This window comes from Heterocephalus glaber, unplaced genomic scaffold (assembly GCF_053883595.1).
Source record: "Heterocephalus glaber isolate CG9 unplaced genomic scaffold, H.glaber_assembly_v1.0 deba00001608, whole genome shotgun sequence".
Classification (NCBI taxonomy): domain Eukaryota; kingdom Metazoa; phylum Chordata; class Mammalia; order Rodentia; family Bathyergidae; genus Heterocephalus; species Heterocephalus glaber.
The window spans coordinates 4244636-4260829 of NW_028258379.1; the positions used below are offsets into that span (position 1 = coordinate 4244636).

The following is a 16194-nucleotide window of genomic DNA, read 5'->3' on the forward strand; positions in this document are numbered from 1 at the left end:
CATTCATGCCAACCAACTGGAGTCTGTAATCTCCTCCTCTTGCCTGAAGGAGTCAGAGTCACTGGGCCTCGTCTTGTAGCTTGTATTATCATTTCCCCTTTCCCAGGCTGTGGAAGGCCAGCACCTCACCACTCACATCTGGGTTACAAAGGCCCACAGGTGAGGGGAGGAGGGAGACAAGTGAACAGATGCACTGAACTACTGGATCCGTTCCAGACACTGAAGTACCCCAACAGTGGCAGAGGACAGGGTGACAGATACATTTGGGCCAGGAGAGCTCAGAGACAATTTCTTGAAGCAGTTGACATCAGAGCCAGGTATTATCAAGGATGAGGATAAGTTTATCAGATGGACAAAGTTAGGGGACAGGGGATAAAGATTCCAGACAGAGGGACCAATATGTTCAAAAACATCCTTTAAAACACAAGGACCCAACTGGCAACATGATGGGCCAAATTATGGCCACAAATATTTTGATCAGTCTACACCAGTACTTTTAATGCAATTTCATGGCCAATACTGAACACTCTGGAAACTTTGAACAAATACATATACGGTATTTCTGGCTTCTAAAAAATTTTCACAACATCTGGCAATTCTCGACGAGAATTTCCTCATGAACGCAAACTTTCAGTCTTTTAATTAGACAAGGTGCGTACTCTTCAGCTTGCACCTAACCCCGCCACTCCGTATCATCCTGTGCCTGAGCAGCACACTTACACCACCCACCCTGGAGTCAGCAATCTTTAGAGTCCTGAAAAAAGCTCATTCCACCCAGAAATGCCCTTCCTCTCTCAGCAACTGATGAATGAACACTGATTGGTTGAAGCAGAATTTCTCTCACGAGCCTTTGGGCTCTTCTTCCTTTTCTTGGCCCTCTCTGCTCTGTGCACCTCCCATAATCTCAAATAAGGAATAGAAACTTCCCTGTGCCTGGCTGTTCCTTTAGATCCACCACACCCACTGACTCTGCTGCTCCCTTCTCCTCCATTCACGTGGCTACACCCCGCTTTTCCTTCCCTTCTCTCTCCCTCCCTAAGTCTACACTTCTCCCTTTGCTCATTAGTGCTTTTTTGTCTTTCAACCACAATTTCTTTCTGTTGGCTGGTGACAGCAAAGCAGAGTGATTAAGGCTCTGGCTCAGGAGGTGGACAGATTCTAATCTCTGCCATGTTCTTAGTTGTGTGGTCCTGTACAGGTGGGTTTCCTAACCTCTCTGGGCATCAGTTCCCTGAGTTATAAAATGATGGTGGTGATAAACTGGTCCCCACAAAGTTGCTATGGTGATGAGATGAGCGACCATACCACAAGTTCCAGCTCAGCAAAGCATAGTGAAATCGATGTTAGCCCTCAGACCTGACTCCAGCTGGGAAGGCCTCTTTGCTGTTATTCCCACCCGTTACTTTCTATCTTATTCTATAACACCCCCCATGCCTCCAGCACAGCCTGGAAGAAGTGCATCATATTTTACTGGCTTGTCTTTGTGGGTTTGTTTGTTTGTTTGTCAGACTCTTACATCTTCTGTGCATCTATGATATATTTCTTAGCTTTTGAAACAATAAGTTTCAGCAATTGTAAGATTATCAGAAAGTGTTCTCTCTATATGTATCCTCTCTTTCCCTTGAAATATGTCAGCTTGGTAAAGCATGTTCCAGATTGTTAGCATGTGTGTCTAAACAAGGATCCCCAAATCCTGTGCTCTCCCAAATGGATTGGAAATATTTGACTGAGTAGATCATTTTGCTCCAAGATGCAGATGAAGTTGCTGCTGAAGCAAAGCTTCAAATACTTCAAAGCAGTATTTCCTTGAGACAGTTTTCCATTTCACATCTTTAAGGACACAAATGATCTCTCTAGTGATCCCTCTAGCACAGCTGTGCTTCTTCCCTGAACTGGGATAAATTCTTCTCTCCCACCCTCAGAGCCCTTGACACATGGTAACAACACTCACCTCATAACTGGATTCTCTTTCTCACACTCCTTCCCACTCACACCCAAAATCTGTTGGCGACTTTTCCTGGCACGATCTGCACAAGGCACAATGTTTTGTTAACCTCCTTACACAATGATGCCTTTATCTGCTGTTTCATTATCTTCAGTGAAGTTGGAATTGGGAGAAACAAGTTCAGACTCCTTCTGCATCATCCAAAGGTGAGCTCTGATGCCCTGTCTGCAGCACTCTGGGGCAGGAGGAGAAGAGAGGGCCCCCTCCCATCTCACAGGGCCCCCACTGGGAACAGAGCATGGCCCAGCTCTCCTGGAGTCCCTAGAATCTGTCTGGGGCTTGTGATCATCAGTGCAGAGATCTCCCAGACAGAAGGGCCCTGCAGTCCTCTCTACGGATTTTCCAGCTACCACATCACAAGTCTTTCAGTTAGGCCCATTGTTAAATCCGTGCACTTTTTTACACATGTTCATATCTGGCTTAGACACAGTCCCCAAATGCTACAAAGACATTATTAGGAAAATTCTCTTTGCCCTTTGTTCCTCTCTGAAAACAATATCCTACAGTTTTTTGATTATTTTTTTAAGTTATTTCCTAATCCAAAGGCCAACCATGGTCAAAATGAAAGAGATAACGTAGGTTTTCAACATCCACTGATAGTTTCAATACCATGATTTTGGTATTTCCCTTTGGCTCAACAGTAACCACTCAGTCCCCAAAAGCAACAACAAAAGAGTATAATATCTGTTGGAGAAGTAAAAGAATAATTTCTAGGCCCAACCAAAACAACTTTATTTCATACTTAGTCTTCGTACCTATGGCCTTGTGGACAAGTGAGCAGCCTTATCTCATTAACTCAGCTTCACCAGAGCTGAAGGATCTGGTCAATTACTGTCAAGGAACAAGGAAAAGAATACTCATGGAGAGACAGACCCAGAACTGAGGTCTAGTTCTTTCACTTTCTAGTTGACACCTCATGTTACCCTCCTGGGGCTATTCCCACACTAGTCTAAGCGATATCATGAATTTCTCTCTGGTGCACACATTTACAAATTGACTGGTTACACCCAAATGCATCCATGTCAGCACTCTACATGTTCCAAGGGGGGTGCTAAATTGGTAAATATTAGATAAAAGTCTAAATTCCTAGATCTTCTTGAAAAATACAAAAATAGAACAACAACCCAGCATTCCCACTTGGAAGCAGAGTGAGACCAACCCGCTCTCGAGGGACCTGCACTTTACAGTCCGCTCCCTCTCCCTAACCCCTTGCCTCCTGCCAGCCCAGGTTTATTCTCTTATGTGAGCACCTGCCATAACAGGCACAAGACTTTGCTGCCCTTTCAGTCATTCATCTGCTGTAGTTTCCAGGACTTCACCATCCAGCCAACCCTTCTAATCTGTTTTCCTTTTTCAAAGTGAGTCTTACAACATAAAGCTGAGGCATTTTTCCAGATATCCTTAATATGAAGAGGCCCCTGTCCTATCATTGGCTCAGATTAGCAGGTGAGAAACAGCCAGGTGTCCTTCACATGAAGCTGATTGCCAAACACGGTCTGCACGGCCTATGATTTTCTTAGTGAGAAGCTATAATGTGGGCCTGAATTTCTGTTTTTCATAGAGCATTCATGATTACCCAATATACCATGGTATGAAACCATCAAAAAGGTTTGAAATAAAGCCATAAGTGAGTACAAAATAGTTTATCCTTTAAATAGACTGTCCACTGACAAGGGATATGCTTCTGTCGATACATGTATTTTAGGATTTCTGTTTGATTTTTTTTTAATTTCTTAAAATAAGCTTTTAAAGCCTGTGGAAACTGAATAATAATACCATTCAGATATTACAGATATCTCTGACAAGACACCTTGTCAGAAGAATATTCCGATCAAGAGTGGCCTATAAACGCCACTTGCTTCTTATCATTTCATCAGCCAGGCTGACCCTGCCCTGCCACACACAGGAGGCGCCGCTCACTTGAACCAATGACCACAATCTACGAATAAATACAACACCATGCAGCCCTGTTCTTCACAAAATCACTCACTCACATCACTGGTTTTGAATCCTCTTCTAATTATTTATACTTTCATATCTTTACATTCTTATGTAAGAGAATGGCTGTGGATTACTTGCAGAATTCATTGCTTACCAAAGTGATCTATAACCACGTATTGCTAGTGTAAGAATGTTAAAAAATTATATATATATAAAATATATATTATGTATAGTATCTACACAAAAAATTAGGATAGTGGATACACGATGGAATGTAAACAAGAAAACCAATCCAAATGAACCTTCAGGCTATTTAGAGGACAAGAGGAAGTTGGGATTTGACAGATGTTGCCCCGCAGTGCTTTTTCCTCCTTTCTAGGAAATCTCCTCATGGCTTTCTCTCTTTTGTGTTTAAGATTGGAGCACAGTGCTACTTGGAGTGCTCGGCCCTGACTCAGAAAGGTCTTAAAGCAGTTTTTGATGAAGCAATCCTCACCATTTTCCACCCCAAGAAAAAGAAGAAGTGCTGCTCCGGGTGTCACTGCTGCTGTTCAGTTATCTGAGGTTGCTCCAGTGCCTCCCTCCACTCCAGCCTGGGAGAGGACGGCAGGCATCCTCTGCCACCAAGCTGTAGCCAGAAAGGAGGGACTGACAGAGAGGAAGTCCTGCCCCACCCATGAGCTCTCCTGAACAGCATCCTAGTCCGCTCACTGCCACGTCCCCCTGCCAGCCCGAAGCAGCCACACTGCAAACTCGATGCTGAGCTTGGATCTCAGACAGGCCTGCTGTTGAGCATGCTGGAAACAAAGTCAAAGGCCATCTTGCATTTTACGGCTCCCCTTCCACGAGCGTGGAACTGATGGAGATCATCACGGAAAAACTGAAAGAGGAACTTGGTTCCTGTGTGGGTGGCCTTACTTGATGTCTTTTACAAAACTTAGGAACACAACACTAACCTTTTTTCCTGAAACTGCTGTTTTCACCCATGTGTCTTACATATATTTGTGTTATTTCAAGAAATCTCCAATTGACTCAGGTCTTACAAATCTATACCAAAGTAGCCTAAAGACAAGGTGATTCATGATCATTTCAATTTTTGGCAGGTTTCTACCAAAGTTATTGGAAACAACATATACCTCTGAATGCCTGATTATAAGATACAAGAAAACTTTTAAGCTTTTGCAAAGCCATAATTTACAAAGCCATAATTTTTAGCCCGGTTAAAAAAAAAAATACCATCTGAATTATTACAGGTCCACATTTTTTGCCAAAGATTCACTCTACAAATCTTACATTGTAGATAGGCTGCTTTTTTTCATATCGTATTGCCACAGCTAACTAAAAATGAACTGTATTTAAGTAGCATTTCTGCTTTCCATCCACATTGATTGGGGGAAGAAAATGGCAGAACCCAACTTTCAAAATATTCTTCATTCAGCAAAGTGGGCCCTCCTGCTTCCTCGCTTCCCTCGGCAGCCTTTCCTCTTCCTTGGTTTCTCCCATGCCCTATTCCTTTTGTTTCCCTCAATACAATAATAGCCTGACCTAAAAGAAAGATCTGGGCATTGGGCATGACAAAGGAAGATGTTTCACAATCCCCCAAAATCAGGCAAAGTGCCTCACTTTTTGTACTTGCTTTAACTAAAAGAGCTTCTCAGCTTGCCCCATGTAAGCTCCCATTCTAAATGGAACTGGCATTAAATTATTGTACCTCTCTCTTCCTTACTCATTCTCCCAAATATCTGTTTAGGAACTCCATTTGTATAGGTATCAAGCTCTGGGTCCCTTTCCTGAACGATGCACTACATACAACATGAAAGTGGCCCTAGGAAAGGAAAAGCTCCTGATTATTTGCCCTTTCTATATGAAAATTCCTTTTATTTTATTGCATAAGTGAAGTTTATCTTTACATTTACAATTATACCAAGTTTTTCCAGATTCGAGCTCCCCCTAATGAGAAGACCAGTCTTTCTAGTCCCTTCTGTTCCTAGAGGAGCCACATAATAAAAGAATTGTATGCTATGGGTCTTTTCTCTTAAGACCTTCCATAATAACTCTTCTTTGGGATTCTGTTATTTAGAATTTCTGAAATTTGTTTTCCCTTCTCCTGTATTTCAAGTACTATTTCCCTTCTCTCTCATCTAATTGCTAAACATTTTCTTAAACACACACACACACACACACACACACACACACACACATCTTAAAGGAAACAGGAGTTTTGTTAAGTCAAAGTTTGACATTTAGAGAAAACAAAGACTTTCTACATTTGTAAATGGAAGTCAACCATGTATGAACTATAACTCTGCAGAGGTTATGAATTCATCCTTCACAAACAATAATGAGCACTTAGCCCTGTAATAAAGGAAGTGCTGTTAGCCAGTTCTGTTGCATTATTGCATAGTTACATCTTGCTAAAGAGCCACTCCTCACTTCTCATTGATGTGGATGAAAAATGGAAAGCAGTATGTTGGCTCCAGCAAGAAAAACGTTCCAGATGTGTGCACTCAACCAGCGAATCGCTGCCTAGGTCATCACCTCCCTAATGGGCCACTAGGATTAATTTGTTCGTGGTGGGAAGAGCACTCTCTCACCTAGAACCAAAACCTGCCCAGAGACCATTAGTGTCTGAACAGAGCATACTCCAAGAGATTTTAGGGGCTAATTACAAAATAAAATCACGTAGAACAAAACAACCTGAATGAGATCGTGTCATTCCAGCACATTAATCATTCACTCCCTGTCTTATGGCAAGATCTAGTTCATTTTACTAAAAAGTGTTTTCTGCCATAAGATTGAATAAAATTATTTTGAAATCAAAAATAAAAAGGCATAGAAATCTAGAGAAGGATCCTTTAATGGTCCATACAATGAGCAGCAACTGATCTCCACGTGAGGGTAAAATCTCCACTTTGCAGAGTTAGAAAAGCTATCAGAAACTATGGTCCAATCCTTCACTGTAAACTTGAGAAACTCAGCCTACATGGGTTAAGAGAGGTGCTGAGGCAGAGCTAGGACAGATCTCAGGTTTTCTGCTGAATGTCTTTCAAATCCATTCTGTAAGTTCTTCATTTCTGCGCATATTAGCCTGGAGTTTTGTAGGTATACCATTGGAAATCCAATGTTTATGCTACAGATTCCAGCCACATTTTTAATATATAACTTCACATAGATAGCCCACTATAAAGAAGGTAGTCTATCAAACTAGTAATAAACTAGACTACAGAGCAATATAATCCCAATCTAATAACTCAATCAAGTGGCTAGTTTGACTGATATTCTTTTTTCACTCAAATGATTGGTCACGAGTAAAATAAGTGAATGCCCTGGGCTATTTTGGAAATATAAAAGGACTAAGACACAAGTCAAAGCCATAGCCATAATTAGAAATCTGGGCTGATTTCTGCCAAGAACAATTAGACTTGAAGAACAATTACTGAAAGCAATAACTACTGCATCTCTAAACCAGGAAGTGCTAAGTTGAAAATTCAAAAACTAAGCCACACATGTATGACAGGAGAGGGCTTTGATGCTGAGACATCCTTTTGAAAGATTTCTGGTCCATCGGAGAAGTAGTAAAGGAAGTGGATATAACCACAGACAGTTTTCATTGGACCACCAATCAAGAAACCAAGCATACAGCAAAACACATGCCTGACAATTCTGGAGACCTGTTAACTTCTGCATGCTCTCCAGAAACAGGGAAGAAAGGAAGACCGTTGGTGTGAGCATGCCATGATCAGCAGCACAAATCACTAGATTATTTCACCTTATGATTTGCTACAAATAAACAGAATCCTGGACAAAGCTCTTTGGGTCGTTAGTAGCAGGGAGAGACCTCATCTTCGCACCTACTCTGCTCATATACAGCAGGAAGCCATATTTCTTACCAAGAAATATGAGTGAATAAATAACCTCACAAGTTTCCTTGAGCGTGAAGGTGATTTAAAACCCGGAAAGGACGATTTGGAGGTATCTACAAAGATCATTATTTGGATGAATTGTATTTATTCATCTTCAGTGGGATAGTTCCAGATAGAAAGATTTATTTAATATGCAAAAGTACAATAATAGAATGCAAAAGTTTATATGCAAAAGCAATCGTTCATAGTGTTCCAATAGTCAGCAAAGACCAGGAGGAAAATCAGAGCACCAGGCTCTCCACTTAGCATCACTTCAGCCTTCAGGGGCTCAGCCACACTCTCTGGGGATCTTCTTGGGTCAGGGAAAGAACGAATCTGAGGGGGTCTGGCTCATCTGTGAAATGCTGGGATGCAAATTCAACAACTGCTCGCTTTGAAATTCCACTACAGGAAATGAGAGTAAAAGCTTCATGATTAATATTGGTCCCAATCTCTTTTTTTTCTCCTTGGAGGATGTTATGTAAAAAACTAGGGTCACTTTGTTGTGTGTGTTTCAAATGTGTTCTGTCCTGATGGTTTCATTTTGTTCTATGAGTTCTGCAATAGCTCAGAAACTTCTGACACCACAGCTGGAGTAATTTTTTTTTTTTTTTGTATTTTAATCCACGTGCTGCAAGCATCTCAGTACGTGCCGACGTCCTTGCTGAGCAGGGTCTGATCAGCGTTATAGGGATGTGAAGTCAGGGCACTCTGAGGTTTGTAGGACCCAGACCCAAGTCCTGCTCTGAAGCATCCTTACCTGGCACACTTAGCCTCTCAGTGACCCTGCACAAACCAGCCTTTTTTTTTTAGTGTATTTTAGTTCTTTGAGAAAAAAACAAGGGCCGGGGATTTAGCTCAGTGGCTCTGCTGCCTGCCTCACAAGTGCAAGGACCCGAGTTTGATCCCTGGTATCAAAAAAAAAAAAAAAAAAAGAACTTAAAAGAAGAAAACAGACACACTTTCTGAGGAGGACAACATGTTTGGAGTGGCTTTGTAAATACATCTACGATTACCTCTACCTGCCATTTTGTAACCATTTTTTAAGCAGATTCTTTTCTCCTCAAGGAGCCACAGGCATGAATGTTAATGAATTCTACACCCTTGTCCGCCGGTTAAATTGCCTTTTTCTCCTAGTAAACATCAATCACTATTGAAGTACATCTCAGCAGAATTTTGTCCCAGTTGTGACCGTCACTGTTCCACCTATTGTGATCGGCAGCACCCAGGGAAGCACTGCGGACCTGCTCGTGGGCCGTTCTTCCAATCCGCGTCTTATGCAATGGCTATGCATGTACCCTTTTCATAATTAATGGAATATTATTTCATGTACTCTTCAACCTTGAAGTTTATTTTGTGCCATACTCTGACTTTCAAGTCATTAAATTGTCTTTCCCAGCTGTCGTCTGTGGCTCATCTGAAGGTGTCTATCAGCCACTCAAGCAGACTGACTTCTGCAGGTCTCGTGTGTAGAATGGGAAGTTGTCTTGCCCTTTGCTTCTCAAAGTGTGGCCCAGAAATGGGCACCGTTAGTGTCACTGGTGTCCTAGTGAGTTCTGTGGAGTCTCCGGCTCAGACCAAACCTACGGAACCAGAATCTGCATTTTAATAAGACCCCCAGGTGATTTGCATACACATAAAAGTTGGGAGAGAACTGGTCTAGGAGGCAACCAAGTTCATTGTCAGTCTTTATTTTCAGTCATATAAGATCTGCCTGATGAAGAAGCCATCAACTCAGCCTGACTCTCAGACGCCACCTCTGGGTATCATTTGGGTTAATGTTCGAGTCATTTGTCTTCACTAGATGAATTTAAAAAGAGCTATCAAAGTCTTTTTCTTGTCCTGTGCTACCCAGATGCAATAAAGGAGTGTGCATGTTTTAGAATAGAGCAAAAAAGTGGCAACTGGCTTAAAGATTTGCTAAACTCTGAAGTATTTATGTTCCAAAAATCTTTTTGGTGTTTATAAAGGGAAAAGAAAAATGCTCCCCAAACATACCTTCTATGAAGGAATAAGGAAGATTCATATCATATGAAGTTTACAAATTCATAGAATGAAGAGAAAACAAATTTCTGAGGCATAAAACTTTTGGAGAAGTTTCTGTCTTTATAGCCTAAGACGTGCAGGTCTAGATGTCAGTAAGGACTGACCACAACCACATGTTCTGTAGACAGGACACAGACCCATTCTGCAGGCTCCTGTCCTCACTGCCATGTCAAGCAGACCAGAGTCTTATTCACTTATTTGCCATATTTTACCAAACATCACTAGGGACCAGGTTTTGCTCTCCCTCCCACATGTCACTCTCTGCACAAAGTCCTTTTAAAAACTGTATATACACAGATCAAAGCCTAGGGTCTTATCCAAACCCCCTTGCTGAGGAAGTCCTGAATGCAAATCACACCTACCTTTAATCAAATCAAATAAGAACACAAGGGTCACCACTTCTTTGTACCTACAAGTGGCCTTGCTAACCTTCTGGCTAGAATGTCAGTGATTCAACCCCAGAAAAAGAACTTGATGCCATGGACACATCCAGACACTAAGGGCCTAACACCTTGGTACAGGACAGGCCATCTTCCCTCCCTCCCAGGAGCCCCTCTATGCACAAGCACAGGCTTCAGTGGTTCAGCCAGTGGCCTTCGTGCTTAAGAGGTAGAAGTCGACTTGTGTCCCAAGATGGCCCTTCCACAGAGAGCCTTCAAACTTGGACACACAAATGAAAATATATTCTTTTAAGATCATGATACACAGTGTATTTACCATTGCTATTCTCTAATTATTTTTGTTATGAAAAATTATTTTCCGTAGAACCATCTTTATATTTTCTTTATTATTATCTACTTGTATTAGATTAAAAATAAAAAAATAAAAAATGAATGGGACACCCTTTCCCTCTGGGAGCAACACGGCCAGTCACAGCAGCTCACATTCTTGGACGGCTTTGACCAAATCCCAAAACAGAATCTTACCAAAAATCATTTTCACTACTGCAAATGTATCCATGGTTTCTTGGCTGTAACCACTGAAGCAAGCTGCCAGAGTGCTTCTTAAACCAAGGCCTTCACGTCTCCTGCAGCCCACCACAGCAAAACACCCCATCCAACCCCTTCCTTCCCAGACCACAAAAGAGAGTTCATTTTATTCAACTAATAAAGAGAGAAAACTAACCTTTTTCTCTTTAAGAATCCACTTACTTGTAATTTTTTAGTTTGATTCCCAGTCCCTGCACTGTGACAGTAAAATGAAATCCCAGTCCAAGGTATCTGAACCCCTCCATCTGAACGGAAATGTCCCCACCAAATAAAACATATTGAAATAATTAGTACTGAAGAAGAGAAACCCCTTGCTCAGAGCCCACGCATTCTCCTCCCCTCATTAGCCCCTTTAAGCGTGGAAGTTGACATGGATGAATTCACGGTGCACTAGTCCTTTTGGCTTTGTCCTGAAGTGAGCTGGCTCCAATTTTGTTAGTGCTGAAATCTGCAGCCAGTTCCAGTGGGACTTTGTTTCTCATTAGCGGGTGTTAATGTTTCAATGGGGAGATGATTCACATTGCTTTCTTGAGCTTGGTCAGACAAGATCCAAAAGCTGAGCCCAATCTTCCTCTTAAAAACATTTCCAACATATTTTTTAATGTTGCATGTTTTAATTCTTCTCAGTAAAACTTGTGCCCAGAATGTTTTAGTTGTAATATGCAGATTCCAAGAGGAAATAAATGGACAGTAGAAATTGAAAACCCCCTGAAACCCTAGGACTTCACCACTGTGATGATGAAAGCTCACTCTTCTATGCTGTGGACATAGTAGGACCCTTCCCAAGAGCAACACGAGAAAGAAAGCACAATCTGTTCGTACATTTCACGTAGAAAGAACTTGCGAACTAACAGGATTAGATTTCTATTTCAAGAGCATAATTCTGCATATATACTTCCTCGAGATAGAATGGCTTCATTCATCAACATCCTTTTTTGTATATGAGACAGCTTACTTTCAGTGAATAAATGTTCTTTCAAGTGATTTTTTTACTTGTATCTGCAACTTGGAGATATTCGCATTTATTCTTTGGTTGTAATACTAACTTCAACATCACCAAAGTTACATTTCTCATCTTAGTAATGTTGATATTCTTGTTGAAGTAAGATATATGTGTGTGTGTGTGCGTGTGTGTGTGTGTGTGTGTGTGTCTTCTGGAGAATGTCTGTCTGTTTGGGATCTTTTTGGGGGGTGGGGGTGAGCTCTGCATGACTTTCCAGAACCCTTGATGGCTCACAATCAAGGTCAAAGAATATAACATCCTGTGTGTCAGGAAGCCTTGTTTTTTAACTCAATTATCCTATACGCTAAAGAAATTGTACAGCTGGAGGAACTTAGGGTCAAATATAAAGCAAATAAGCTTGGGAAAGGTTTACTTTACTTCCAATAATGAGGACCTTGACAAGAAAATAGAATAATCCCTCTAAATTCCTTCATGTTAGAGACAAGTCTCTGCTTCCCACTGCCAATTACAGAGCTTTGCACCTGCTGCCCTTGCTTTCTCATCTTTCCCTATTTCTTGGTCCTGTTATTAGCATTCCTCTGTTCAAGTGCCTTTAGCCTCCCCTTCAGACTCACCAAGATTGTAACAACAGGGTACTCAGCCTTCCTGAAACCCCTGAACACAATTCCAGATAATTCCAAGTATTAAACCAAAGGGAGATTATTGTAAAAAAAAAAAAATGGCAGAGGAGTCATTTTACAAATAAGAACCACAATTCTTACAGTCCAGTAGACTGTTTCACAAGTAGAAAATTTTAAAAGGAAATAAAATTTGAAGAATTTGCTAAAGACGGCTTAAAATTATTTCTTAATAGTTTGCTATAATGTTCTGAAAAAGACAGCTACAGAGGAGAAGGTGCAATTATTTTGAAGAAAATTTAGTTTCTCTCCTCCCCTCCCCTCACAATTGGAAACTGAACCCAGGGCCTTGGCACTGAGCAATATTGCCAGTCTTTTTTTTTTAATTGTTCAGGCTGTACTTGAACTTGCAATCCTCCTGCTTCAGCCTCCCAGAGTGCTGGGATTACAGGCATATGACACAATTGCCAGGCAGAAAAAGTCTCTGGTTTCATCCTCCATAAAATGGTAATGGTGAAATGACAGTTACAATACTTACTGGTATAACTGATAAAGAATAAAGACAAATTAACATAGAGGATCCTGCTCACAGTAGCACTCCTATAAATGGTAATGTCTTAGTTGCTTTCTCATTGCTGGAAAAAATACCTGACACCCAAAGTTAAAGGAGAATAGGTTTATTTTAGCTCACAGTTCATAGAGGTTTCAGTCCTTAGTCAGTTGGCTCCAAGGCAAAGTGGCATGGCAGAGGGGCATGGCAGAGGAGAAACAGTCCATGGCATGATAGGCAGGAAGTAGCAGCTTCTCTTTCCCTTTTATTCCATTCAGGCTATAAGCCAATTGGCTAGTGCTACCCTTATCCAGGTAGGCCTTCCTATTATCCACACCCAGAACTATACAAAACCAATCAGTGGACTAATTTAGTTATCATACACTCTTAATTCATATTCACACCCTAGATCCAGCTACCTCTGAAAAGCCCCACCTATGAGTACCTGAGGCTTTGGGGAGACATCTGGATTTAAGCTATAAGAGGTAACAGTATTTATATTTCTATTTCCAAATACAATTCCTTGCCTAAAATTAGAGCTAGTAGGTGTTTGTGAATGGAAGGGAGACAAGAGAAGAGAAGTAGAGAAGTAGAAGAGAAGGAGACAAGAAGAATCCTGACACGTACTTTCTTCTTTTTCATTAATAACTTTTCTAATGCCCCAGATGATTAGCCACCCCACACAATTTGTAGGCTATAGCCCTCTGGTTGCGAGTGTAGCTCTGATGCATGTTATAGCTTATGTGTACTTCACTTCTTATGGCTGTGTCACAACTGGTCTCTGCTTCACAGAACCCTGTCACCTCTGCCCATACCAGGAAACCCAGCTCCATGGCAACTTCCTCTGGCTACAAAGGACAGCCACCATGGAACCTTTCTATGACACAGGTGACCCCATAAGTGCAACCCTTTTTGCTTTCAAGAAGGGAACATCCTCCAGACCTTCTTGATGAGTGGTGAGCGTAGCTACTATGAGTTCTAGAGCCCCGTGCAATAACCCATACCGCAATCTTCTGCTCCCCAGCACTTTTCCAAGACAGTTCAGGCATCTTCTTGTCACTAACACAGGTCACCATTTCCCCAAGCTTGAAGGAGCCACCCAGCTGCACACTGGTACTAGATCCTGTACGCTTATGATGATGGTAAATTCTGACAGTGCTGCCCAATGCACAAATTCTTCTTACCCAGTCTTATATTCTGCTATTCTCCTCTCTCCTTCCAGTCTGACACTCTCAAGATTCATTGCCAAGTGCTTTCTAGCAAGCCCTCCTGGTTTGCATCTTTAGGTTCTAGAGCTCTTTTAGTGGAGTGTCTCATTCCTCCCACTAAAGGGCAAGTCTTTCCCCAGCAGAACATCCTGAGACTTGGCTCTAATTATTCATCTAGAACATAAGGGGTTCTGGGCAGTATTTGAGAAGGCTAAATATCATCATGTAAAACAACCTCCTCCGATGGGGGCCCCACAAGTTCTCCAAGTAAGGGGAGTCTGCTCTCCTATGACAAAGAGGAACAGGAAGTCCTTCTACAGGGGAATCAATCTCAAGTACATTTAGTACATCAAATGTGTGTCTTTGTGTCCCCTTCTTCCCTGTTAGGACCATAAGTTAAAGGTAGGAGATTTTTCAAGGTAGTGGATTCAGCCTTTTTGTAATTGAGCTGCTCTCCCATTGAGATATTAAGCCTGATTTTCACACTCTCTACCTTCCAGATGCATAAGGAAAAAAAAAAAAACCTCTTCAAATGCAGTTTTCATGCCATACCCTGAGGGCTTTGATTATACTTAACCAACTAATCCCACAATCCTTATAATTACCATGGTCCTTGCACCTCTCAAATGTTACAGGCTAGGAAGTGTTCACCTTTCCATGAGCATCCCACCAGTTCACCCTTGGAAAGTCTTAATGATACACAGCACGCCTCGTTGCCCTCACAGCCAATATCACTGCCCACTGAGCCTCCTGAGAGATCTGTGCTGGATTTTATCCATTTGCCCCCTTTGATCTATTCTCCATCCTTCTTCAATCTGCTGCCCAGGAAGCCAACATTTACAGGCCAAATCAATGGGCTCTTACTCTTGAGCTTCCATTTGACTCCCATTTGATTTAACAGAAGACCGGGAGATAGGAGGAGAGTGGAGGGAGGGTGTTTATTCTCGCTCACCCTTTCTACATGGTGTCAGTGTCGGTATGTTGTTCCTTCAGCCTAGGGCCACCTAAGGCTTCCAAACCAGAAGCAGTTCACCTGTCTTTGTTAGTTTCCTTGACTCTGCCCATATATTTACAAATAGTCTCTTCACTAAACTCTCCTCGCTTGCTTCCTGACTGAGGCCATCTTTTCTCAAACTCTGGCAACCCCTTCCTGTCTCAGAAACTCCAGGGCAGAGTTCCTAGGGAAGGGCTCAGAACACTACAGCATCATGTCTCATGGTCTCCCACTGTCCTGGTGACACAGCAGACACTCAACCCCTTTTCAGGTTGAGGGACTTCCTTTCCTGACAACAGATCTGCCAAGAGTCGGATAGATTGTGCCCATGTCCTTGGTCCCCACATCCCCGAAGCTGACCACCAGTATCAACATGTGCTCCACTGTTTTCTAGGGGGACCCACTGACTCCTCCTTCAAGGGGGGTTCCTGGCTCCAGCTGTGATGGGTCAGGCGGTGCAGATCACGCCACCTCTGGGGCTTATGCTACCCAAAGGCATCTGTCTGTGTCCCTTACTAAACATGTTCTCCTCCCTGCCAGATTAATGCTTAAGTAAAAATAGCCTTATAGTTCATTTTTAGTGTTCTTCCTAATGTTATACCAAATATATTAAAGACTAAAAAGATTTCTGAAAATTTGCATGAATTCGAAAGGCAGAGAACATGCTTTATTGGCATTAATGTAGATTTCCCTGGCATATTATGAAAAATGAACAAGATTACATCCAACCCCAAAATGCCAAAATTAAAGACATTTGCATAAAACTACAGGGGTTTTTTTTAAGTCACAGAATTAGCTGCTGTAAATGTAGGAAAGGCAGGGGCAAAAGCTAAGTAAGTAGTCAGACTTTTCCTTCTGAGGCAGCACTGCAGTTCTACCCCTACAGCTATGTTAAATTTCTGAGATTACAATTTAAATTTAAAATATGCTAAATAGACTGGGGTATTTGAAATTGGCCATTTTGCAATCTTTGGGAAA

At 41.8% G+C, this 16194-nt stretch overlaps 1 protein-coding gene across 2 annotated transcripts in view; it reads left to right on the forward strand.

The window, feature by feature from the left end:
• Rhoj (ras homolog family member J) overlaps positions 1 to 16194 on the forward strand; it is a 111091-nt gene that overhangs the window by 89679 nt on the left and 5218 nt on the right. Inside the window, exon 5 of one of the 2 annotated variants that reach the window (XM_004837426.3) lies at positions 4363 to 9251. The exons of the other annotated variant lie outside the window; for it this stretch is intronic. Coding sequence (XP_004837483.1) covers positions 4363 to 4509 — 147 coding nt within the window. The 3' untranslated portion in view covers positions 4510 to 9251. Of the gene's footprint in view, positions 1 to 4362; positions 9252 to 16194 lie in introns of those variants that run through there. 2 annotated transcript variants of the gene reach the window in all.